The sequence below is a fragment of the Cherax quadricarinatus genome, chromosome 27, assembly GCF_038502225.1.
Source record: "Cherax quadricarinatus isolate ZL_2023a chromosome 27, ASM3850222v1, whole genome shotgun sequence".
NCBI classification, from domain to species: Eukaryota; Metazoa; Arthropoda; class Malacostraca; order Decapoda; family Parastacidae; genus Cherax; species Cherax quadricarinatus.
Window position 1 is genome coordinate 13,507,780 of NC_091318.1, and position 27,500 is coordinate 13,535,279.

The 27,500-nt window shown below is 43.6% G+C and overlaps 1 protein-coding gene across 1 annotated transcript in view; it reads left to right on the forward strand.

The window, feature by feature from the left end:
• The window catches only part of LOC128691097 (homeobox protein six1), a 421,283-nt gene that overhangs the window by 393,472 nt on the left and 311 nt on the right, over positions 1-27,500 (forward strand). Inside the window, exons 2-3 of the mRNA XM_053779898.2 lie at positions 6,215-6,356; positions 22,226-27,500. The exon at positions 22,226-27,500 is cut by the window's right edge and continues 311 nt beyond it. Coding sequence (XP_053635873.1) covers positions 6,215-6,356; positions 22,226-22,492 — 409 coding nt within the window. The 3' untranslated portion in view covers positions 22,493-27,500. The remainder of the gene's footprint in view (positions 1-6,214; positions 6,357-22,225) is intronic.

Below are 27,500 nucleotides of genomic sequence, written 5' to 3' on the forward strand. Positions count from 1 at the left end.
TTTCCCTCTCTCATTATTAGTAAAAATATGTTAGTTAAGGAAAGAACTGGAGAGTGTGTATCATCCTGTGCTTACCTCTTATACTTGATAACTTGTGAACTCTTCTTAAATTCAACTCCACGTCTAGTGTTTTTATTACTAGTAATACTATAAATGTGGAGAAGTTATACAACTGTAGAATGTCATACAACGCCGGAAAAATGGCAGATAATCGTGTTTGATTTAGTGAATTAGAGGGTAGACTTACGTGTGATTTGTTTGAAGATTGTTTGGAGTCTGGTGGTACGCCAGGCTTCAGTTGCATGAACTAGATAGCCTTCACCAGTGTCAAGGCAACTCCTTGAACAGCGCCCCTCTAAAGGAAGCCCAACGTGTGAAAGACCAGAAAAACCGGTCGCTATGAGCTCAGGCTGTGCTAGGAGCCGAGTCTCGACCCCAGTAAACATACTCGGTGAGTACACACACACACACACACATACACACACACAAACACACACACACACACACACACACACACACACACACACACACACACACACACACACACACACACACACACACACACACACACACACACACACACACATGGAATGGAATAGAATGGAATGGAAGAAGTATAGATGGCAAAGGACCCAGGAGAATAAGGAGAGCAGTCGTAGAGCCAGAAATGAATATGCACAGGTAGGAAGGGAGGCCCAACGAGAATATGAAAATGACATAGCAGCGAAAGCCAGATCTGACCCGAAGCTGTTGTACATCCACATCAGGAGGAAAACAACAGCCAAGGACCAGGTAATCAGGTTGAGGAGGAAAGAAGGGGAGATAACAAGAAACGACCGAGAAGTATGCGAGGTGCTTAACATGAGAGTCAAAGAAATGTTCACAGAGGAGACAGAAGAGACTCTAGAAAGAGAGAGAGGTGGAGTACACCATCAAGTGCTGGACACAATACATACAACCGAGGAAGAAGTGAAGAGGCTGCTAAGCGAGCTAGATACCTCAAAGACGATGTGGTCGGATATCTCTCCATGGGTCCTGAGAGAGGGAGCAGAGGTGCGATGTGTGCCACTAACAACAATCAACACATCTGTCGAAACAGGGCGACTACCTGAGGTATGGAAGACAGCTAATGTAGTCCTAACTTTTAGAAAAGGAGACAGACATGAAGGATTAAACTACAGATCAGTGTCACTGACATGTATGTTATGCAAAGTCATGGAGAAGATTACCAGGAGAAGAATGGTGGAGCACCTATAAAGAAATGTGCTTTTCAACGACAACCAGCATGGTTTCAGGGATGGGAAATACTGTGTCACAAACCTACTGGAGTTGTACGACAGGGTGACAGCAGTAAGACAAGTGAGAGAGGTGGGTAGATTGCATTTTCTTGGACTGTAAGAAGGCTTCTAACACAGTTCCACACAAGAGATTAGTGCATAAGCTGGAGGACCAGGCAGGTATAACAGGGAAAGCACTGCAGTGGATCAGGAAATATCTGTCGGGAAGACATCAGCGTGTGATGGTACGTGACGAGGTGTCAGAGTGAGCGCCTATGACGAGCGGGGTTCCAAATGGATCAGTCCTAGGACCGGTGCTGTTTCTGGTATATGTGAACGACATGACGGAAGGGACAGACTCAGAAGTGTCCTTGTTTGCAGATGATGTGAAGTTGATGGGAAGACTTCAATCGGACGAGTACCAGGCAGAACTACAAAGGGATCTGGACAGGCTGCAAGCCTGGTCCAGAAACTGGCTCCTGGAGTTCAACCCCACCAAGTGCAAAGTCATGAAGATTGGGGAAGGGCAAGAAAACCGCAGACATAGTACAGTCTAGGGAGTCAGAGACTACAAACCTCACTCAAGGAAAAGGATCGTGGGGTGAGTATAACACCAAGCACATCTCCTGAGGTGCACATCAATCAAATAACTGCTGTAGCATATGGGCGCCTAGCAAACCTAAGGCTAACATTCCGGCATCTCAATAAGGAATCGTTCAGGACCCTGTACACCGTGTATGTCAGGCCTATATTGGAGTATGCAGCACCAGTTTGAAACCCACACCTAGCCAAGCACATAAGGAAATTAGAGAAAGTGCAAAAGTTTGCAACAAGACTAGTCCCTGAGCTAATGGGCATGTCCTACGACGAGAGGTTAAGGGCAAATCGACCTGGCAACACTGGAGGACAGGAGAGACAGGGAATATGTGATAACAACATAAAATTCTGAGAGGAACTGACAAGGTGGACAGAGACAGGATGTTCCAGAGATAGGACACAGCAACAAGAGGCCACAATTGGAAGTTGAAGACACAGATGATTCACAAGGATGTTAGGAAGTATTTCTTAGTCACAGAGTTGTCAAGAAGTTCAATAGTCTGGAAAGTGATGTAGTAGAGGCAGGATCTATACATAGCTATAAGAAGAGGTATGATACAGCTCATGGAGCACGAAGAGGGACCTAGTAGCGGCCAGTGAAGAGGCGGGGCCAGGAGCTGTAAGTCGACCCTTGCAGCCACAGATAGTTGAGTACACACACAAATGGCAACAAAATACATTATTATGAAAGGTGACTTTATTGTGGAGGGAATGAAAGTAAAGAACATTAAAAGAAAATACTTTCGTGAGATAATATTGCCAGCGGGACAATATTATCTCCTAATGTAATATAATGTAAAGAATTTATTATAAAAAATGTGGCAGAAAAAATAAGAGCCTACCGAGAATAAAAAAAAAAACTTCGCAAAATAAGCAATAAGGAAAGAGACAAGGGAGTCGAAGTCATTTAAAAAATTGATTTAACCTTCAAAAGTGTCACGTGATATTAAGGAAAGTACTACGAACACAGGTATTGTTTAAATACCTGCTGTACTTGGCAGTAAAGGTAGAATACCAGTGAGGGAGCAATCAGTAAAGCAAGGAAGACTGTTTTTTTTTTTTTAAGAATAAAGCAATCACCAGATGTTTACTTTAGAACACCAGAATATTCCTCATCACTGACGTTACTTACAGTTATACACAGCATTTATAACAAGCTTGACACATACCTTTAACGAGAGAGAGAGAAAGAGAGAGAGAGAGAGAGAGAGGGAGAGAGAGAGAGAGAGAGAGAGAGAGAGAGAGAGAGAGAGAGAGAGAGAGAGAGAGAGAGAGAGAGAGAGAGAGAGAGAGAGAGAGAGAGAGAGAGAGAGAGAGAGAGAGAGAGAGAGAGAGAGGTGTATAAGATGCAGCTTATACACCATTACAGATGACAGAAGCTACTGAAAATAGGTGAAGAACTGACCTCCAATGCTGACTCTAGTTACAAGGTAAGCCAACCTGGAGCTCATCCCATCACTCAGATTGGTTAACTTGTTCGTGGTGACTGTATGCAAACAGGGACCTTAAACTCCCATAGGATACAAACTGATATACTTTAAGCTGATTATTAATAGTATGCGGGATGTGTGCTTGTGTGTGATACACACTGAATAAAATTGACGCATTCAATGTATGGCTCGAAAAGACAAGCAAAACAGGTTTATACTGGGGCAACGTTTCGCTCTGAATAGTACTTTATCAAGTTATTTATGATCTTAGTAACAAATCGTTTAAAGACATTGACCTTCTAAACCTAGGATATACATTACTAGTGAAAGCCTTACTTGTATTTACGTGGAGTTAGTTGGGCCACGGTAAGTAGCAGGTGGTGACGCACAAGGTTGGAAAGTGCACTGCGCTGCGACTTTCTCCTAGGTCAACAAAACTTCCTGTTGTTCCAGAGGTGAACTCCGGGCCAAGCGAGGTCAGGTCAACAACCCTTTGCTTACCTTCTCTAAACGCTGACATTACATCAGAAAAGTCGCTCCAACTCCTAACTAGTCCATTGCCTAACAAAAATGCATAGAAGATCAGATCAACATGTATTCTCAGAGTAACGATGACTGGAGACCTGTAAAACGCTTCTGGGTAATCGCTAGGGCGGCGCCGCAAACAAATAACATATCAGGTGTTAAGGTGTTTGACATGCTGACTTGTGCCTCGCCTGGCGTGTGATAAGCTCAGACAAACACAGCAGCTCACTCAGCTGGAAGAAACATCTCTTGATACCAGGATGCTCAACCCGGTCTGCTAGTATTTGTCATCCAAACTATTTAAGTCATTCTTATTCTTCTTCCATTTCTTTCTTCTTTGCCATCTTGTCCTCTCCCTTCTCTTCTTTCTCTCCCTCCCTGCTTCTCAGCCTCCACTTCTCCCTCCTTCTTCTCTTCCTTGTCCTCCTCCTGCTCTCATACGACAGGAAACAGCGTTCCTTGTATATTACATCAGCTCTTTTTTTTTAAAAGAAACCACACACAATGAATTTAAACTTAATTTTAAAATAGAAAAAGAATTGATACGTTCATGACATAAAGATCAAGAATGATCTTTAGCGGCATTCTTGCTCCTCGAAAAGACTATAATAAATAATAAAAAAATACAAAGGCAAGCAAACAAGGGAGCCGTGTGTAGGAACGAGGGTGTTTGCATACTGACAGATACGACCACACAAACATGGAGTCGCGCATTTGGAGAAGGAATTTGTTCGACTTGTTTTGAAATCTCTCACATTGTATTACTTTGTCTGGTCAACTGTATTCAATATTTACCCCTCTATTATAGGAGAGAAATTACATCTCTACTGAAACAAATCTTTGCTTCTGATGTTATATCTGTTTCATTTATGCGTCTCCGATTGAATAATAAAAAAATATTCTTTATTTTTTAAATAAAGAATATCAAGTCTTTTTAACCATTGTAAATGCTTGTATTGGGTTACCTATGATTCTTCGCCTTGCAAGGCTGAATAAACTGGGCTCTTCCAAACAGGTTTCTTTACGATTTATTCTCATGTTGCTCGAGCTGGAACACTTCAATTTGTTCATGTTCTTCAAATATTTATCTATGATTTACCTTTGACTTATTGCCTGAAGATAGAGACGTGTCTGAAACTCTCTTGGTTTATGGTTGAGCTGCAGGGGTCTGGGGAAGGGGGTCTACATAGTGTTCCGAGGGTCGAAGCCCCCGCGGCCCGGTGGATGGCCTGATGAACCAGGTTGCTGGTGCTAGCAGTACAGAGTCCAACGTATGCACCACAGCCAGGCTGTTCAGTAACTTACTTGAAAAAAAAAAAAATTGTCAAGTTCTGTCTTGAAAACAGCCAGAGTCTGTTGGTAATCCCGCGTATATTATAATATATATATATATATATATATATATATATATATATATATATATATATATATATATATATATATATATATATATATATATATATATTGACAAAATACATTGACAAAAATACAATATTGAGTAAAACAACATAGATAACTCAGATCTACATTTCGAATACTTCGTCCAGCTCCCCGGCAGTGGGCCGCATGCCCAGAATGCTGTAGGCATTTCCTCTCTGGATTGCGACACTGAGTCTCTGAAAAGGAAGCTGGTCGCCCTATGGTCCTTGGTTACTATGATGTTTTTTCACCCAGCTCTTTGAGGAATTTTAGAGCACACTTGCCCCATGCTTCAAGGGTCTCCGACCCTATTGGGATGAAGTTATAGCAAGGGGGAAGGTCTTCATATTTGCGGGTCTTCTGGGTTACCCTATGGCTGGCAGCTCCACCCCCTTCAGCTACGGAGTATGACAAGTAGGTGTCTGTCAATGTGGCGGCACAGGTGTAGTCCCAGGCAATCTGCTTTCCATCCTTCCAAGGTAGCATAGTGGCTCCATCAGGACGCTTTTGACTTCCGTCAGACCTCTGCGCTTGGGGTTCCCGTTGAGCTCGGCAACGGGCTGTGGCGAGGTTTCTCTTTTTGATGTCATTGACCTCCTCATATATATATATATATATATATATATATATATATATATATATATATATATATATATATATATACTATTTCCTGGGAGTATTTGACACCATCTGAAGAGCTTCTAACTTTCATGGTTGATGATTTACGGTTGCAGCTTTAAAATCCTAAATATGTTAAGAATAAAGAGGCACAATACCGTGACTGGAACAATACATTACTTAATGGTCCAAGTCGGACCGAAACGTCGTCATAAGTTTCTTTCTCCTATGTTCGGGTATCCTGAATATGTATCCTTTGAAGCGGGGAGAGGGAGAGAGAGAGAGAGAGAAAGAGAGAGAGTTAAATGTAACTGATTTCAATCTTCTATTTCTTGTTTCTTTCGACAGAGACGGCAAAACTTCTGGGGGCGCTGCTCCCCAAGGCGGTTCGACCCATCTGGACAGCGGCTCAGAGTCCCTGGATGAAGTGAAGCCTTCGCTGTCCTCCCTCGACTCACCACTACCCAACGTAAACAGCCACATTGTCCAGGTTAGTGTATAAACATGGCGCACACCTTGCAGCTTGTGTCATCTGTCTTAGTGTAGCAGCTCGTGTTATCTTAGTGTAGCAGCTTGTGTCATCTGTCTTAGTGTAGCAGCTTGTGTCATCTTAGTGTAACAGCTTATGTCATTTGTCTTAGTGTAGCAGCTTGTAACAGCTTATGTCATTTGTCTTAGTGTAGCAGCTTGTGTCATCTTAGTGTAACAGCTTGTGTCATCTGTCTTAGGGTACGAGCTTGTGTCATCTTAGTGTAACAGCTTGTGTCATCTGTCTTAGTGTAGCAGCTTGTGTCATCTTAGTGTAGCAGCTTGTGTCATCTTAGTGTAGCAGCCTGTGTCATCATAGTGTAGCAGCTTGTGCCATCTTAGTGTAGCAGCTTGTGTCATCTTAGTGTAGCAGCTTGTGTCATCTTAGTGTAGCAGCTTGTGTCATCTTAGTGTAGCAGCTTGTGTCATCTTAGTGTAGTAGCTTGTGTCATCTGTCTTAGTGTAGCAGTTTGTGTCATCTGTCTTAGTGTAGCAGTTTGTGTCATCTGTCTTAGTGTAGTAGCTCGTCTCGTCTGTCTTAGTGTAATAGCTTGTGTCGTCTGTCTTCGTGTAGCAGCTTGTGTCATCTGTCTTAGTGTAGCAGCTTGTGTCATCTGTCTTAGTGTAGCAGCTTGTGTCATCTGTCTTAGTGTAGCAGCTTGTGTCATCTGTCTTTGTGTAGTAGCTTGTGTCATCTGTCTTAGTGTAGCAGCTTGTGTCATCTGTTTTAGTGTAGTAGCTCGTCTCGTCTGTCTTAGTGTAATAGCTTGTGTCGTCTGTCTTCGTGTAGCAGCTTGTGTCATCTGTCTTAGTGTAGCAGCTTGTGTCATCTGTCTTAGTGTAGCAGCTTGTGTCATCTGTCTTAGTGTAGCAGCTTGTGTCATCTGTCTTAGTGTAGCAGCTTGTGTCATCTGTCTTAGTGTAGCAGCTTGTGTCATCTGTCTTAGTGTAGCAGCTTGTGTCATCTGTCTTAGTGTAGCAGCTTGTGGCATCTGTCTTAGTGTAGCAGCTTGTGTCATCTGTTTTAGTGTAGCAGCTTGTGTCATCTGTCTTAGTGTAGCAGCTTGTGTCATCTGTCTTAGTGTAGCAGCTTGTGTCATCTGTCTTCGTGTAGCAGTTTGTGTCATCTGTCTTAGTGTAGCAGCTTGTGTCATCTGTCTTAGTGTAGCAGCTTGTGTCATCTGTCTTAGTGTAGCAGCTTGTGGCATCTGTCTTAGTGTAGCAGCTTGTGGCATCTGTCTTAGTGTAGCAGCTTGTGTCATCTGTCTTAGTGTAGTAGCTTGTGTCATCTGTCTTAGTGTAGCAGCTTGTGTCATCTGTCTTAGTGTAGCAGCTTGTGTCATCTGTCTTAGTGTAGTAGCTTGTGTCATCTGTCTTAGTGTAGTAGCTTGTGTCATCTGTCTTAGTGTAGCAGCTTGTGTCATCTGTCTTAGTGTAGCAGCTTGTGTCATCTGTCTTAGTGTAGCAGTTGTGTCATCTGTCTTAGTGTAGCAGCTTGTGTCATCTGTCTTAGTGTAGTAGCTTGTGTCATCTGTCTTAGTGTAGTAGCTTGTGTCATCTGTCTTAGTGTAGCGATTTGTGTCATGTGTCTTAGTGTAGCAGCTTGTGTCATCTGTCTTAGTGTAGTAGCTTGTGTCATCTGTCTTAGTGTAGTAGCTTGTGTCATCTGTCTTAGTGTAGTAGCTTGTGTCATCTGTCTTAGTGTAGCAGCTTGTGTCATCTGTCTTAGTGTAGCAGCTTGTGTCATCTGTCTTAGTGTAGCGATTTGTGTCATCTGTCTTAGTGTAGTAGCTTGTGTCATCTGTCTTAGTGTAGCAGCTTGTGTCATCTGTCTTAGTGTAGCAGCTTGTGTCATCTGTCTTAGTGTAGCGATTTGTGTCATGTGTCTTAGTGTAGCAGCTTGTGTCATCTGTCTTAGTGTAGTAGCTTGTGCCACCTGTCTTAGTGTAGCAGCTTGTGTCATGTCTTAGTGTAATAGCTTGTGTCATCTGTCTTAGTGTAGTAGCTTGTGTCATCTGTCTTAGTGTAGTAGCTTGTGTCATCTGTCTTAGTGTAGTGATTTGTGTCATCTACCTTAGTGAATTAGCTTGTATCATCTTCCACATATACCTTTGAAGAGTTTCGAAAGCTTCACTGCTCTCGGAGCCCGGTCATGGGCCAGGCAATACTGTACTTCTGCTTATCATGCAGTCCTCTACTCCTGCTTATCGTGCACTCTTGCTTAAACAGAACCTTACAAGCAAGCGGTGGTTAGCAAATGATAATATTCACGGCACTTTTACTCTCTACACTGGAGCACTGCTCAACACTTTTCAAAGGCAGATTAAATTTACAAGTCTGGAGAATAGACAGAGAATTCCCGCTGCCTATCTAAATTAAGCCAGACGCCAGTATTACTGAGAACATCCAAACTCTCTCAAATACGTATCCTGGAACACAAGCGAGAGACATACAGTTAGTTTTCTACACCTTGAAAATACTGGAGGGATTGGTACCTAGTCTTTTCAAGGAAATTATTTCTTAAGATAAACGAAGTTCAGCAACGGTACTAAGTTCTCCAGACGAGAAGTGGGGAGTAACAAGTATTTCAAGACAAAACTGAATAAATATATAGGTCCGAATACCCTTAACTGTTTCAAAGGGGCAATCAGATATGTTTCTAGAGTCAGTTTCTGATCACTCGGGTTATGGTATCTTCGTTATACTGGCGTGCTGCTGCTGCCAACAGCAGCTTGACTGATCAGGCCATCAAGCAGGAGAACTGGTTAAGGACCAAGTCACTGGGCCATGACCCCGGAATCAATAAAAGATAACAGGTAGACAACAGTTGTGGAATGCGTCTAATGATGAGGATGATGATAATTTACAAACTACGGCTTTTCATTAGATGACTTTTTCTACCGCCAGGGACTTCATCAATTAAGTGATAAAATTTCTGGCGGACGAAACGTTCTCTAATAAAATACTACAACCCGCAATGCCATTATCATATTTTTCAACAAACTGATCGTATCCCACCGAGGCAGGGTGACCTAAAAAGAAAAACGAAAGTTTTAAAAAGAAAAACAGATTTTTAAACTTAGTAATTTATACATAAGAGGTTACTAGGCATTGAAAGATGACCAAAACGCAGATGTGATTTACACAGATTTTGCAAAGGCGTTTGACAAATGCGATCATGGAGTGATAGCGCACAAAATGAGGTCCATGAGCATTACAGGGAAGGTAGGCATATGGATCTTCGGGCTCCTAACACACAGAACACAAAAAGTAGTAGTAAACAGAGCGAGATCCAGCATCAGTGAGGTCAAAAGCTCAGTGCCCCAAGGCACTGTCCTGACACCTCTGCTGTTTCTCATCCTCATAGCAGACATAGATAAAAACACCCGGCACACTTTTGTATCATCATTTGCAGATGACACTAAAATAAGCATGAAAATCACTACGCTAAAGGACACGGAAAAAGTACAGGAAGACGTAAGCAGGGTTTTCCAGTGGGCAGTGGAAAACAACATGACGTTCAATGGTGACAAGTTCCAGCTGCTTAGGTATGGAAAGAATGATGAACTCAAAAGGAACACTATATACAAAACTCAAGAGGGTCACCAAATAGAACGTAAGGAACACGTAAAAGACCTAGGAATAATTATGTCAGCGGACCTTTCTTTTAAAGACCATAACAAGACGAAGATCACGATAGCCAGGAAGATGAAGGGGTGGGTATTGAGAACTTTCAAAACAAGGGAAATAATACCGATGGTGACACTTTTCAAATCACTAGTGCTCCCTCACTTAGAATATTGCTCTGTGCTGACGGCCCCGTTCAAAGCAGGAGAAATATCGGAGCTGGAACAAATACAGAGATCGTTTACGGCTCACATTGAGCCAGTAAAGCACCTAAATTACTGGGAACGCTTCAAGTCTTGAATATGTACTCATTGGAGGAGAGATACATGATAATATATACCTGGAAAGTACTCGAGGGTTTGGTCCCAAATCTGCACACTGCCATAACAGCATACTGGAGTGAGAGATACGGGAGGAAGCGCAAAATAAACCCAGTGAGGAGCAGGGGTGCGGTGGGGACAATAAGGGAACATTGTATCAACATCCGGGGTCCCAGACTACTCAACATCTTACCAGAAGATATCAGAAACACAGCTGGAACAAGTGTAGAAGCCTTCAAGAGAAAACTGGACAAGTATCTTCACCAGGTGCCAGATCAACCAGGCTGTGATGGATATGTGGGGCAGCAGGACACCAACAGCAACAGCCAAGCAACAGACGAGCCTGGCCCATGGCCGGGCTCAGAGTAGACAAACTCTTGAAATTCTTCAAAGGTATATCAAAGGCTCCAGACATTTTAGTCGTCTCTTACAACACGCATGGCTTACGGAGGAAGAATTCTGTTCCACTTCCCCAGGAGATGAGAGGAAATAAGCAAGAACAAGAAGTATTAAAAAATAGAAGAAAACCCAGACGGGTGTGTATATACGTCATTATCATATTATTATTATAATCACAACTAAGCACTAAACCCACAAGGATCATACAGAGCTGCATTATTATCATGCTGTTGCTATAATTGAGCATTTTACATATTCGGGTCTAATGACGTGTAATTTTTGAGATTAAGTGAGCAAGTTGCATTTGACATCTTCTTGTGACCAGTTGATAAGGTGATAAATCCGGCTGTACTGTTGCTAGCGGAGTGTTATGGATCAGTCGGGTTTTTTGCCCGAATTCCGAATGAAATATCGGGATAGTTTTAGTGTAGATAAAAATTTCGGCAGTGTTGCGACATGAAATCGATGCGGCTTATCTTATTTCGACCGGAGAAGAGGCCGACGAGCGCTTACAGATTCTTCTTCGTCCTGTTACAGAATGAACAATAGTTAACAAGATTGTCGTTATGTTGACGTCCATTAAATAGTGAATCCGAGTTAATTTCTTTGATCTCTAAATCTAGTATCTAAAACAGAGGGAGGGAACTGTCTCCCTCTTCTAGGGTGAATAGATGAAGAGTTCTCTTATTATTATTATTATTATTATTATTATTATTATTATTATTATTATTATTATTATTATTATTATTATTATTATTATTACTATTGTTATTATTATTATTATTATTATTATTATTATTATTATTATTATTATTATTATTGTTGTTGTTGTTGTTGTTGTTGTTGTTGTTATTGTTGTCGTTGCTTATATTCCTGTGGACGAACTAAAACAGCAATACTGTAGTCAAAATAAAATAAAAAATCTAGTTGTTGTACTGGTATATAAAGTACACAGTATCACTCCCAAGTGCCTCACATTAATCTTAAACTCTATTGACAGGTTTGAGTTTTGCTTTTTACTGTGTTCTAGATTTTTTTTCCCCCCCGTTATTCCACGGTTCACATTGAACATCAAACTGTTTTTCGTGGCTTATTTACCTGGAGTTTACCTGGAGAGAGTTCCGGGGGTCAACGCCCCCGCGGCCCGGTCTGTGACCAGGCCTCCTGGTGGATCAGAGCCTGATCAACCAGGCTGTTGCTGCTGGCTGCACGCAAATCAACGTACGAGCCACAGCCCGGCTGATCCGGAACTGACTTTAGGTGCTTGTCCAGTGCCAGCTTGAAGACTGCCAGGGGTCTGTTGGTAATCCCCCTTATGTGTGCTGGGAGGCAGTTGAACAGTCTCGGGCCCCTGACACTTATTGTATGGTCTCTTAACGTGCTAGTGACACCCCTGCTTTTCATTGGGGGGATGGTGCATCGTCTGCCAAGTCTTTTGCTTTCGTAGTGAGTGATTTTCGTGTGCAAGTTCGGTACTAGTCCCTCTAGGATTTTCCAGGTGTATGTAATCATGTATCTCGCCCTCCTGCGTTCCAGGGAATACAGGTTTAGGAACCTCAAGCGCTCCCAATAATTGAGGTGTTTTATCTCCGTTATGCGCGCCGTGAAAGTTCTCTGTACATTTTCTAGGTCGGCAATTTCACCTGCCTTGAAAGGTGCTGTTAGTGTGCAGCAATATTCCAGCCTAGATAGAACAAGTGACCTGAAGAGTGTCATCATGGGCTTGGCCTCCCTAGTTTTGAAGGTTCTCATTATCCATCCTGTCATTTTTCTAGCAGATGCGATTGATACAATGTTATGGTCCTTGAAGGTGAGATCCTCCGACATGATCACTCCCAGGTCTTTGACGTTGGTGTTTCGCTCTATTTTGTGGCCAGAATTTGTTTTGTACTCTGATGAAGATTTAATTTCCTCATGTTTACCATATCTGAGTAATTGAAATTTCTCATCGTTGAACTTCATATTGTTTTCTGCAGCCCACTGAAAGATTTGGTTGATGTCCGCCTGGAGCTTTGCAGTGTCTGCAATGGAAGACACTGTCATGCAGATTCGGGTGTCATCTGCAAAGGAAGACACGGTGCTGTGGCTGACATCCTTGTCTATGTCGGATATGAGGATGAGGAACAAGATGGGAGCGAGTACTGTGCCTTGTGGAACAGAGCTTTTCACCGTAGCTGCCTCGGACTTTACTCTGTTGACGACTACTCTCTGTGTTCTGTTAGTGAGGAAATTATAGATCCATCGACCGACTTTTCCTGTTATTCCTTTAGCACGCATTTTGTGCGCTATTACGCCATGGTCACACTTGTCGAAGGCTTTTGCAAAGTCTGTATATATTACATCTGCATTCTTTTTGTCTTCTAGTGCATTTAGGACCTTGTCGTAGTGATCCAATAGTTGAGACAGACAGGAGCGACCTGTTCTAAACCCATGTTGCCCTGCGTTGTGTAACTGATGGGTTTCTAGATGGGTGGTGATCTTGCTTCTTAGGACCCTTTCAAAGATTTTTATGATATGGAATGTTAGTGCTATTGGTCTGTAGTTCTTTGCTGTTGCTTTACTGCCCCCTTTGTGGAGTGGGGCTATGTCTGTTGTTTTTAGTAACTGTGGGACGACCCCCGTGTCCATGCTCCCTCTCCATAGGATGGAAAAGGCTCGTGATAGGGGCTTCTTGCAGTTCTTGATGAACACAGAGTTCCATGAGTCTGGCCCTGGGGCAGAGTGCATGGGCATGTCATTTATCGCCTGTTCGAAGTCATTTGGCGTCAGGAAGACTTGGTTTATATCAGCTGTGTCGTCAATGGGTCGGTTAGGTTAGGTTAGGTTAGGTTAGGTTATATAAATTCATCATGGTCTACGAAGGGTGATACAGTGCTACGTGTCACTGTCTGTGTTGTAAGAACCAGAACTGGAGCCAAATGAACTGGGGTCCTGATGAAACGAGCCGTATTCTGGTTCAGCTAGTGGGTTGCTGACCTGGCCTGGAACGAGGTCACGGGGGCAGTGACCCTTAGGAACTACTACAGGTAACCTACAGGTATTACTCGCTTGGTTCGATTTGTTAAAACGATAAATAACTGTCCCTCCATGCTTCCACTATTATACTAAGATCACACCTGTTGAAGGCTTTGGAAAATATGTGAATGTTTCAACTGCATTTTCTTTGTCATTCAATGGGTTTAAGACCATGTCGTAAAGGTCCAGGAATTGTACAAGGTATGAGTTCCCTGCCCTCGACACGTGTTGTCCTCGGTTGTGTAAGTGTTGTGAACCCATGAGTTTAGAAAGCTCCCTTCTCAAAATTCCTTCAAAGATCTTGACGATTTGGGATGTCTGTGTTATCAGTCTACAGATTTTTGCTATTGTTTTACCGCCACCTTAGTGGATTAATTTTAAGATTTATAAATTTTGTCACCGGAGTGGCTAGTTTATGTAGCCCATATCCATTCTATGGATGGTAGTACAAGAGCATATGGATAAACAAAAGGCACAGGAATTAGGCCCCAAAAGGGGTTAACTGGAGTACATCTGGATTTATATCTACAGTTCACTTATTTGTACCTTAGTGGAGTGGGACTATACCAGTTGTTTTTAATGACTGCGAAATGACACCTGTGTCCGACACAATCTGAAGGCTTGATCAAGCGAACATCTGATCAAGAAGTCGTTAAATAAAGCCTCGCCGTTCTGATCTTTTAGTTGTAACCCATTTATTGGCAGCTTCCCTGTCACTCCTCGAGAATTACCTTGCATTTCAAACCCAGGGCAAGTTCCCTTCTTCTTTGTGTTCCCCCCACCAGAAACACTGTTGATCCTTAACAAGTTCCTGTTTTAAACCAGCTAAGAGTACTTCAGATCCATTGTAAACTCTACTTATAGTCTTCTTTGTCTTCTTTCACTGAGTACAGATAATGACGTCGGCAGCATCTCCACTAGTCTCATTATTAATAATATTATGAGAGTTCATATACCACATCAAGCAGTAATAATAATGTCGCTAATGCTAATCATAATAATTTTTTATGATACTGCATTAATAAAATATTGAAATGGAATAATGATAATTTTTAAAACAATAATTAAGTGTATAATATTCGACATCTACAATACACAGCGATCAAAATTATATTACAGCCGTACACAATAACAGGAATCAAAATTATATTACAGCTGTACACAATAACAGGAATCAAAATTAGTAAATTACAAACAGTAAAGAAATTCAGGTTATTTTAACGCCAAAAATTTAATAAGAAAACTTGGGAAATTATTCTTAGTATTATCATCAATAAAACTTTACATAATTAATAAAGCCGAGATGATTTAGTCCAATACAATTTTCCAAATGATTATACTGAGGCTTATATCATTTTAATATCATTACGAGACTAATAATTAGTGAATACCGACAATACTTGAGATATAATCACAAGAGGTCATTAAATATTACAGTAGCACTATGGTAAGTGAGGGAGCAGGTGTGTCCCAGGATAACTGTGTGTCCGTCAGTGGTACTGTGTTGTTGCTGTGTGTCCGTCAGTGGTGCTGTGTCTTGCTGCTGTGTGTCCGTCAGTGGTGTTGTGTCTTGCTGCTGTGTGTCCGTCAGTGGTGCTGTGTCTTGTTGCTGTGTGTCCGTCAGTGGTGCTGTGTCTTGTTGCTGTGTGTCCGTCAGTGGTGCTGTGTCTTGTTGCTGTGTGTCAGTCAGTGGTGCTGTGTCTTGTTGCTGTGTGTCAGTCAGTGGTGCTGTGTCTTGCTGCTGTGTGTCCGTCAGTGGTGCTGTGTCTTGTTGCTGTGTGTCAGTCAGTGGTGCTGTGTCTTGCTGCTGTGTGTCCGTCAGTGGTGCTGTGTCTTGCTGCTGTGTGTCAGTCAGTGGTGCTGTGTCTTGCTGCTGTGTGTCAGTCAGTGGTGCTGTGTCTTGCTGCTGTGTGTCAGTCAGTGATGATGTGTCCTGCTGCTGTGTGTCAGTCAGTGGTGCTGTGTCTTGCTGCTGTGTGTCAGTCAGTGGTTCTGTGTCTTGCTGTTGTGTGTCAGTCAGTGGTACTGTGTCCTGCTGCTGTGTGTCAGTCAGTGGTACTGCGTCTTGATGCTGTGTGTCAGTCAGTGGTGCTGTGTCCTGCTGCTGTGTGTCAGTCAGTTGTGCTGTGTCCTGCTGTTGTGTGTCAGTCAGTGGTGCTGTGTCCTGCTGTTGTGTGTCAGTCAGTGGTGCTGTGTCCTGCTGTTGTGTGTCAGTCAGTGGTGCTGTGTCCTGCTGTTGTGTGTCAGTCAGTGGTGCTGTGTCCTGCTGTTGTGTGTCAGTCAGTGGTGCTGTGTCCTGCTGTTGTGTGTCAGTCAGTGGTGCTGTGTCCTGCTGTTGTGTGTCAGTCAGTGGTGCTGTGTCTTGCTGCTGTGTGTCAGTCAGTGGTGCTGTGTCCTGCTGTTGTGTGTCAGTCAGTGGTGCTGTGTCCTGCTGTTGTGTGTCAGTCAGTGGTGCTGTGTCCTGCTGCTGTGTGTCAGTCAGTGGTGCTGTGTCCTGCTGTTGTGTGTCAGTCAGTGTTGCTGTGTCTTGCTGTTGTGTGTCAGTCAGTGGTGCTGTGTCCTGCTGTTGTGTGTCAGTCAGTGGTGCTGTGTCCTGCTGTTGTGTGTCAGTCAGTGGTGCTGTGTCCTGCTGTTGTGTGTCAGTCAGTGGTGCTGTGTCCTGCTGCTGTGTGTCAGTCAGTGGTGCTGTGTCCTGCTGTTGTGTGTCAGTCAGTGGTGCTGTGTCCTGCTGTTGTGTGTCAGTCAGTGGTGCTGTGTCCTGCTGCTGTGTGTCAGTCAGTGGTGCTGTGTCCTGCTGTTGTGTGTCAGTCAGTGGTGCTGTGTCCTGCTGTTGTGTGTCAGTCAGTGGTGCTGTGTCCTGCTGCTGTGTGTCAGTCAGTGGTGCTGTGTCCTGCTGTTGTGTGTCAGTCAGTGGTGCTGTGTCCTGCTGTTGTGTGTCAGTCAGTGGTGCTGTGTCCTGCTGTTGTGTGTCAGTCAGTGGTGCTGTGTCCTGCTGTTGTGTGTCAGTCAGTGGTGCTGTGTCCTGCTGTTGTGTGTCAGTCAGTGGTGCTGTGTCCTGCTGTTGTGTGTCAGTCAGTGGTGCTGTGTCCTGCTGCTGTGTGTCAGTCAGTGGTGCTGTGTCCTGCTGTTGTGTGTCAGTCAGTGGTGCTGTGTCCTGCTGTTGTGTGTCAGTCAGTGGTGCTGTGTCCTGCTGTTGTGTGTCAGTCAGTGGTGCTGTGTCCTGCTGTTGTGTGTCAGTCAGTGGTGCTGTGTCCTGCTGCTGTGTGTCAGTCAGTGGTGCTGTGTCCTGCTGTTGTGTGTCAGTCAGTGGTGCTGTGCCCCAACAAACTGGTAACTCTGCTGCACTGCATTCACTGATTCATTAAAACTATCAATAATTTACTATTATTAATTAATGAAAGTGTGTATATATATCAATATCAAGTGCTGCTGACTGTGATCTTTCTCTGTATGTACCCGCTTGTTTCTGCGTGATGCATTGATATAAAAATCGCTTGAGAGGTCAGAACATACAAGAGGAGATTGAAATAGCGTGAATCCATGCTTGAGGCTGACTGACGTGCCCGGGCTGGGAAAGAAACATGGCTTGTGAACCAGGCTGCCCAGTCTATGTGGCATTTGTGGCCGAGTGGATAAGAGCGCTGCCTGGGAATCTTCTCCGTCTCACTATCAGTATCGAGTCCTGCGGACTGCGATCTCTCTCTCTCTCTCTCTCTCACTCTCTCATAATATATATATATATATATATATATATATATATATATATATATATATATATATATATATATAGATATATATATGTGTGTGTGTGTGTGTGTGTGGTTGCAGGGCTCGAGTCATAGCTCCTGGCTCCGCCTCTTCACTGATTGCTACTAGGTCCTCTCTCTCCCTGCTCCATGAGCTTCATCAAACCTCGTCTTGAAACTACGTATGGTTCCCGCCTCCATTACGTCACTTTCTAGGCTATTCCATTGCCTGACAACTCTATGACTGAAGAAATACTTCCTAACATCCCTTTGACTCATCTGAATCTTCAACTTCCAATTGTGACCCCTTGTTTCTGTGTCCCCTCTCTGGAACATCATGTCTTTGTCCACCTTGTTTATTCTGCGCAATATTTTATATGTTGTTATCATGTCTCCCCTGACCCTCCTGTCCTCCAGTGTCGTCATGCCGATTTCGCTTAACCTTTCTTCTTCGTAGGACAATCTCCTTAGCTCTGGGACTAGTCTTGTTGCAAATCTTTGCGCTGTCTCTAATTTCTTGACGTGCTTGACCAGGTGTGGATTCCAAACTGGTGCTGCATACTCCAGTATGGGCCTGACGTATCTGGTGTACAGAGTCTTCAACGATTCGTTACTGAGGTATCGGAACGCTATCCTTAGGTTTGCCAGGCGCCCGTATGCTGCAGCAGTTATCTGATTGCTGTGCGCCTCAGGAGATGTTGTCGGTATTATACTCACCCCAAGAACTTTTTCCTTGAGTGAGGTTTGCAGTCTTTGGCCACCTAGACTATACTGTGTCTACGGTTTTGTTTGTTTGTGTGTGTGCGTGTGTGTGTGTGTGTGTGTGTGTGTGTGTGTGTATGTGTGTGTGTGTGTGTGTGTGTGTGTGTGTGTGTGTGTGTGTGTGTGTGTGTGTGTGTGTGTGTGTGTGTGTGTGTGTGTACTCACCTAGTTGTACTCACCTAGTTGAGGTTGCAGGGGTCGAGTCCGAGCTCCTGGCCCCGCCTCTTCACTGATCGCTACTAGGTCACTCTCCCTGAACCGTGAGCGTTATCATACCTCTGCTTAAAGCTATGTATGGATCCTGCCTCCACTACATCGCTTCCCAAACTATTCCACTTGCTGAGTACTCTGTGGCTGAAGAAATACTTCCTAACATCCCTGTGATTCATCTGTGTCTTCAACTTCCAACTGTGTCCCCTTGTTGCTGTGTCCCATCTCTGGAACATCCTGTCTTTGTCCACCTTGTCAATTCCTCTCAGTATTTTGTATGTCGTTATCATGTCCCCCCTATCTCTCCTGTCCTCCAGTGTTGTCAGGTTGATTTCCCTTAACCTCTCCTCGTAGGACATTCCTCTTAGCTCCGGGACTAATCTTGTTGCAAACCTTTGCAACCTTTGTGTGTGTGTGTGTGTGTGTACTCACCTAGTTGTACTCACCTAGTTGAGGTTGCGGGGGTCGAGTCCGAGCTCCTGGCCCCGCCTCTTCACTGATCGCTACTAGGTCACTCTCCCTGAGCCGTGAGCTTTATCATACCTCTGCTTAAAGCTATGTATGGATCCTGCCTCCACTACATCGCTTCCCAAAATATTCCACTTACTGACTACTCTGTGGCTGAAGAAATACTTCCTAACATCCCTGTGATTCATCTGTGTCTTCAGCTTCCAACTGTGTCCCCTTGTTACTGTGTCCAATCTCTGGAACATCCTGTCTTTGTCCACCTTGTCAATTCCTCTCAGTATTTTGTATGTCGTTATCATGTCCCCCCTATCTCTCCTGTCATCCAGTGTCGCCAGGTTGATTTCCCTTAACCTCTCCTCGTAGGACATACCTCTTATCTCTGGGACTAGTCTTGTTGCAAACCTTTGCACTTTCTCTAGTTTCTTCACGTGCTTGGCTAGGTGTGGGTTCCAAACTGGTGCCGCATACTCCAATATGGGCCTAACGTACACGGTGTACAGGGTCCTGAATGATTCCTTATTAAGATGTCGGAATGCTGTTCTGAGGTTTGCTAGGCGCCCATATGCTGCAGCAGTTATTTGGTTGATGTGCGCTTCAGGAGATGTGCTTGGTGTTATACTCACCCCAAGATCTTTTTCTTTGAGTGAGGTTTGTAGTGTCTGACCCCCTAGACTGTACTCCGTCTGCGGCCTTCTTTGCCCTTCCCCAATCTTCATGACTTGCACTTGGTGGGATTGAACTCCAGGAGCCAATTGCTGGACCAGGTCTGCAGCCTGTCCAGATCCCTTTGTAGTTCTGCCTGGTCTTCGATCGAGTGAATTCTTCTCATCAACTTCACGTCATCTGCAAACAGGGACACCTCAGAGTCTATTCCTTCCGTCATGTCGTTCACAAATACCAGAAACAGCACTGGTCCTAGGACTGACCCCTGCGGGACCCCGCTGGTCACAGGTGCCCACTCTGACACCTCGCCACGTACCATGACTCGCTGCTGTCTTCCTGACAAGTATTCCCTGATCCATTGTAGTGCCTTCCCTGTTATCCCTGCTTGGTGTTATCCCTGCTTGGTGTGTGTGTGTGTGTGTGTGTGTGTGTGTGTGTGTGTGTGTGTGTGTGTGTGTGTGTGTGTGTATGTGTGTGCTCACCTATTTGCTCACCTATTTGTGGTTGCAGGGGTCGAGTCTTAGCTCCTGGCCCCGCCTCTTCACCGGTTGCTACTTTGTGTGTGTGTGTGTGTGTGTGTGTGTGTGTGTGTGTGTGTGTGTGTGTGTGTGTGTGTGTGTGTGTGTGTGTGTGTGTGTGTGTGTGTGTGTGTGTGTACTCACCTATTTGTACTCACCTATTTGTGGTTGCAGGGGTCGAGTCCTAGCTCCTGGCCCCGCCTCTTCACCGGTTGCTACTAGGCCCTCTCTCTCCCCGCTCCATGAGCTTTATCAAACCTCGTCTTAAAACTGTGTATGGTTCCTGCCTCCACTACGTCATTTTCTAGGCTATTCCACTGCCTTACAACTCTATGACTGAAGAAATACTTCCTACTATCTCTCTGACTCATTTGTGTCTTCAACTTCCAATTGTGGCCTCTTGTTTCTGTGTCCCCTCCCTGGAACATCCTGTCTTTGTCCACCTTGTCTATTCCACGCAGTATTTTATATGTCGTTATCATGTCTCCCCTGACCCTCCTGTCCTCCAGTGTCGTCAGGCCGATTTCCCTTAATCTTTCTTCATAGGACATTCCCCTTAGCTCTGGAACTAACCTTGTCGCAAACCTTTGTACTTTCTCTAGTTTCTTGACGTGCTTTATCAAGTGCGGGTTCCAAACAGGTGCTGCATACTCCAGTATGGGCCTGACATACACGGTGTACAGTGTCTTGAATGATTCCTTACTAAGGTATCGGAATGCTGTTCTCAGGTTTGCCAGGCGCCCATATGCTGCAGCAGTTATCTGATTGATGTGTGCTTCCGGAGACATGCTCGGTGTTATACTCACCCCAAGATCTTTCTCCTTGAGTGAGGTTTGCAGTCTTTGGCCACCTAGCCTATACTCTGTCTGTGGTCTTCTGTGCCCTTCCCCTATCTTCATGACTTTGCATTTGGCAGGATTAAATTCGAGAAGCCATTTGCTGGACCAGGTGTCCAGTCTGTCCAGGTCTCTTTGAAGTCCTGCCTGGTCCTCATCAGATTTAATTCTCCTCATTAACTTCACATCATCTGAAAACAGGGACACTTCTGAGTCTAACCCTTCCGTCATGTCGTTCACATATACCAAAAATAGCACTGGTCCTAGGACCGACCCCTGTGGGACCCCACTCGTCACAGGTGCCCACTGTGATACATCATTACGTACCATGACTCGTTGTTGCCTCCCTGTCAGGTATTCTCTGATCCATTGCAGTGCCCTTCCTGTTATATGCGCCTGATGCTCTAGCTTCTGCACTAATCTCTTGTGAGGAACTGTGTCAAAGGCCTTCTTGCAGTCCAAGAAGATGCAATCAACCCACCCCTCTCTCTCTTGTCTTACTTCTGTTATTTTATCATAAAACTCCAGAAGGTTTGTGACACAGGATTTGCCTTCCGTGAATCCGTGCTGGTTGGCATTTATACTCCTGTTCCGTTCCAGGTGCTCCACCACTCTCCTCCTGATAATCTTCTGTGTGTGTGTGTGTGTGTGTGTGTGTGTGTGTGTATTTAGAATTCGCAGAACAGGCAACGTTCTTCTTGTCAAATAAGGCAAGCGAAAATTTGTGTATGCAACAATTTTTCAAAAAACATTCTAAACCTAACGAAAAAATATATATTTCGTTGTGCTTGTTTATTATTAAATTATTGTAAATTTATTTAAAATATTTATAGTTGGATAAGGCTAAATTAAATTGTCCTTGTTATAATAAGGTACAAAATCATTAATTTTATATTAACATAAATAAAAGAAATCTAGCTTTAAATGTATAAGAGAAAATTTTAGGAAACTCTAAATTTTAAGTGAGTTCTTGCTAACTGACCAGTTTTACCTATTCTGCACGACAATATATATATATATATATATATATATATATATATATATATATATATATATATATATATATATATATATATATATATATATATATATATATATATATTACACACACACAGTTTATTTCGGTCCTTCCTGAATCATTATCAACAATGGATCAGAACTGATCTTAACGTTGTGTGTCGTTGTCGTGTAAGCTGTGGGTTGGCTTTAGGTTATTCCATCCACTGTATTGTGTTTTATTCATTTAAAAATCGTATTGTCTTTGCAGGAGCCTGTCGGGCACACGGACTTATACAGCGAACTCAGCAAGGTTGGCGGAGGTGCAAACGGCATGTCCTCGGTGGCGCCCGTCCCTGCCTCCGTGAGCTCCGCCTCTGCCATTGCCGCCGCCTACCAAACGCAGCTGAGTCTGGCGGCGGCGGCGGCAGTAGCGGCTAGACACACAGGGACCACCATCTCCAGCGACCACACCGCCGCCCCACACCTGGCGCCGCCCACACACCACGATATCCTCCACGACTACCACACTTTGTGACATAGTGGCCTCTAGACTCCCGCCCATGGGATCACCGCCGCCACCACGCCCACGCCCCAGGGACGCTAGAGAGCCACACAGGATGCCCCATATCGCCTCTACCAAGGGGTCGCCCAAGAGATTAGAGGTACTCCTGCACAGGGGAGGCCCTTGAAGTAGTGCGCTGGCTGCCACATCTGGCGGCCCTGTCACACTCGGTACCCCCAACGATACGCCACCGACACATCTGGAGCTATTCCAAACGTGCATTTTTTTTTTCAAGCTAGTGTTGCTCTACTGAGATCCCGCTTCTGTTGAAAAAAATAAAAATAAAATGGTTCTCAAAGCTGTGGCCTAGTGAGTTTACCACACACACGGGGCTGGCCGCCTCTTGACGTTAAAATGCCAACTTACCATTGTTTTGTTTTGATTGCGGTGCAACCCTTGTGCGCTAATGGCAACAACATAGTACATTAATTTGTGATGAACCGTGAACTTCTTAATGCTAAGCCAACCAAGTCTGTTGGTTGTTTGACAGCTGTTATGTTAACTGGCGCGGTGGTAACCATCCTTCCCTGGGAGTAAGTGCGCCAGGCTTACGACACTCTTTACGAAGGACAAAAACTGGCCTTGTACTCTAGGCTTCTGCCTAATTATCTTGATATAATATAGTGAGAAAAACGGAGCTACTGTACAGTGAACTATGTGAGAAATAGTGACGCTGATGCCAACCTAAACATGCTTGGCTTATCCTTACCCCGTCCCTGTACTCTCCTCTGCATTGTCTACTGATCAAATTTCTTAATGCATCTTTACCTCTCCTTGTTGTGGATGGCCACCCAGGCAACGGTGTGTTTTTCTGCCACGCTCCAAGACAGAAGCATACGTGTGGCCAGAGACGTGTGGCCAGAGACGTGTGGCCAGAGACATGTGGCCAGAGACGTGTGGCCAAAGACGTGTGGCCAGAGGGATTTTTGGCCAGAGGAACGTGTGATCAGGAAAACGTGTGGCTCAAGAGAGACTTTTGCCAGAGGAACATACAATTAATAGTACACAAAACTAGCAAGTTGTTCTGAAGACGTTCCTTCAACCAGTGACTTTATAAATTCAATACTGAGGTTTATTAATGATGCTGAAGCCGGAGACAGTAGAAGACGAGACGATAAGTCCCTGAGTCTAGGTGTTCACCACCTTAGTCTTGATGACTTTGAAACAAGGACAGGAAGATGGACGCTTATACAGGAGTCAGATGAGGTGCAACAGTTGAAAATCATGCCTAAGAGGTGGACCATAGGTAAGCGTGCATGTTGAGGAAGATAACCTCATCAACTTGCCTGTATTGTTTGCAATTAATGCTATGATACTTTTCTGACAAAGCAACGCCATGGGCTCTAGGCACAGATGATATCTTCTTTAACCTGTTTTCTAACCTCTGGCCTAACTCTTGGTCACGACGTACGTCTAGTGGGCCCCGTCCACTGGTGATGGTGATGACGACTTCAACTATTGCACCCCATCTGGTCCCTACATAAACGTCCATCTTCTTGCCTATGCTTCAGTTCCATCAAGACCAAGGTGGTGAACACTCAGGCTGACCGACTGATTACGACGTCTTCTAATGTTTCCAGCTTCGTCACCTTCAGATAACCTCTGTGTTGAACTGATAAAGCCACTGGTTGGCGAAACGTCTTCAGAATAAACATGCGCAGGTACTGCACGTCTGTTTTAATCATCGAGCTGAGAGACGTGGCACTATGACAGGCAAGGGTGTTGGAGAGAGTCCACGGACCACTGGCCTGTGTTATCATACACTAGTACTGTTAATCTGCAGAGAAAGGTTATATTTCAAAATAAGCGCTAAACCTGTAATGGTCATACAGCGTTGTATGCTGGATGGATACTGTATCCTCCACTTCCAGCAGCCATGCGCTTGTTCGCCCTATCTACCATGGACTGCATGACCTGCCATAGGGCCAATCGTGACTTTCCTTAGGACTGCATGACCTGCCATAGGGCCACTCGTGACCTCCCTAGGACCGCATGACCTGCCCTAGGAACACACACGACCTGCGACCTACCATAGCCTGGCGCAATCTGTCCTAGACGTGACTTGCCTAAGACTAACATTAATTACAGATCCAGCCTACATTCAGTCAAGGAATACACTGCTAATCATGGATAAGCACTAAGCCTGTAGGGGTCATACAATGCCTGGGGAACGGCACATAATCATGTTTGAGCCAAGGGGAGGGTAGTGCCAGCTCTTGGATCAACAGCTCACCGCCCCCCCCCCCTTGAAGAGTGTTCATAAAGATTTACTCATATAAACACAGATAAGAAAGCCTAAGGGATTTTTTGAGAAAATTAAGGCTAGTTTGTAAGGTTTTTAATAAATTTACTGAGAGGAGCTCAAAATTTTTTTTTTGTGTACTGTCCATCACCAACTGCAGCCAGAGGCGGGAATGGAGACGACAGATTTGTCAGGTCATTAGCGAAACATTGACCCAGTAAACGCTCTGTTTTGCATTTTGTCTCTCCATACCACTCGGAGAGAACAGAAAAACTCTCTCGTAAGAGGTGACAGGACAATAACAGATGAATCTCAGACGATGACGACAACTATGGCTGTCAGCTACATTCTTGACTACGTGGTTGTTCGCTTCCACACTAAATTCCACCTTATTTTCCACTTAAGGTTATTATATTTATATTGTCATGATCATTATTGCAGTTCCATCATTAATATTCATAAGTGGTTGATCTGACGTAGTCTAAATATTATGTCTATGAAATATAATTTGTCAAATGATTGTTTAATAATTATTTTGTTGTCGGTTTCATCAGAAACTGATGATGTATCAGTTAGTTAGAGAACTAACGATGAATCACTTAAAGAAACTGATGATGTATCAGTTAAAGACATAATGATGTATCATTTGAAGAACTGCTGTAATGATGTATGCTTTCAAAACTGATGATGTATGTTTTTTAAAAAAAAAACTCATTTGGAAATGTATATTTGATAACCTAGCCTCAACAACAGAAATTTAAAGCCAGATTTAAATTATATTATTTTTCAAATATTTAAGAAATTAGTTCCCATTAAATATAAACTTTTCAGTGTAAAAAACTATATATATATATATATATATATATATATATATATATATATATATATATATATATATATATATATATATATATATATATATATATATATATATATATATATATATATATATATATATATATATGAAAATATCCGGTGATGAGACTGCTGTCTAGCGTGTGAGTGAAGTCAGGTTCCACACCACTTGAAGGCCTAGTTGTCTTAACAGGCCAGGAATTATATTTTCTGTAAATGTAATCCAACTCCATAAAGGAAAATACATAGAAATATCCCATTTTTAAAGATTCATAATGAAACTCTTAGAATGTACATAACATTTTTCATTTTTTTTTATTTTGCTTCCCGGCCTAATTTGTGTACAGACTGGGAGTTGACTCTTCTGATAGTTGCGTTCTCGGGAAGCGCTAATTTCGTAAGGGTTACACAGCGCTTGGGAAATGGGAGGTAATCAGGTTCCATCTGATGGAAGGAAAAGGGTAATTCCAATAACTTGGATCGCTATTAAGAGTAACTGATAAACAGTGAGGGCAGGATGTTGTCCCCCGTGGTGGTGAGCTCGACCTCCCTGGGAGTGTAACTTCCTTACGCCAGGGGGATATGTTGCCTGACACCATAATTCAGATCTACTACATTTCGCTGAAGTGGAACCCTACTTGGAGCGAAAAGTCGTGTGTGTAAATAAAGGTCTGCTTTGCGCAGAATCCCCCTTTTTTTTATCATACTTACCAGGCAGTCTTGCCCAACCACGCTATGATCCTAATCAGTGAATGGCTGACACACCAGATTAGACATAGCTCAGGTAATCAGCAGTCAGCATCGATCAGACAATATTATTCAGTGGAAGACCTGAGGAGCTGAAGAAGTGGTCTCTGTGAATGGCGGTGTTGGTATAGATCTTGATGGAGACTCTCTCTCTCTCTCTCTCTCTCTCTCTCAATATAGAAGGGCGCATCTTTGTATGATAGGAACCCGTACGATAGAAATTAGACTATTTCAAGTAATATTATAGAAATGTTAAGCTGTAAAAAATATACTCCTTGCTAGAAGAGGCCGGGTAGAGTTCAACAATGAGCGCTCTGGCGGTCGAGTTTAGAAACTGTGTTGAGGATGATAAAGGGGCTCTTTTCGCAGGCCCACATTAGAGTCAGGGGCCCCACAAGGGAATGAGGAACCCATTATGGAGTGAGGGGGGTGCCCCTCCAATAGGAGAAACGAAGTTATAGTGGACCCTCTGGAAGGCCTACCACAGAAATGGAGTCTTCTGTTAGGCATACCCAGGATGTGGGGCCCGCCAAGGTGGGGGGACCCACCAGGAGACCTACCAAGGCGGAGGGACCCACCAGAAGTCCCACCAAGGTAAAGGGGCCCACCAGAAGACCCACCAAGGTGGAGGGACCCATTAGAAAACCCACCAAGGTGGAGGGACCCACAAGGAAGACCTATATCCTTTACCAGTTGATACAAAGTATACACCAGACTGATGATGAATCGCCTTGCGTTATTATTTACCAGCTGTTGACGTCGATCATACGTAAAATTGTATATCATCCAGGGATATGATGAAGTATGATGAAAACTTACCGTCTTGTTGTAGCCACAGAAGCTAAGATGAACTTTTCACACAGAAATATTAAGTATCGTGTAAGTTGTAAAAAAATTTTTTTTGTGAGATTTTCTGAACGGGAGAACATTTATTGTAATATATAAACCAAAAGGTTCAATGATGTGGGTTCAAATCTGACCGAAACGTCGTCGTAAGTTTCTTTTTTATGTGCGAGTTACTTGTGTATTAATTGTAATAACTTGGTAGTTCGTATAATAAAATATTTAGATTGTGTTAGGCAATAAAATCACTAAATTTCTTTCAGAATTATTGTTTTCACGAGTTAATCCCAAGGT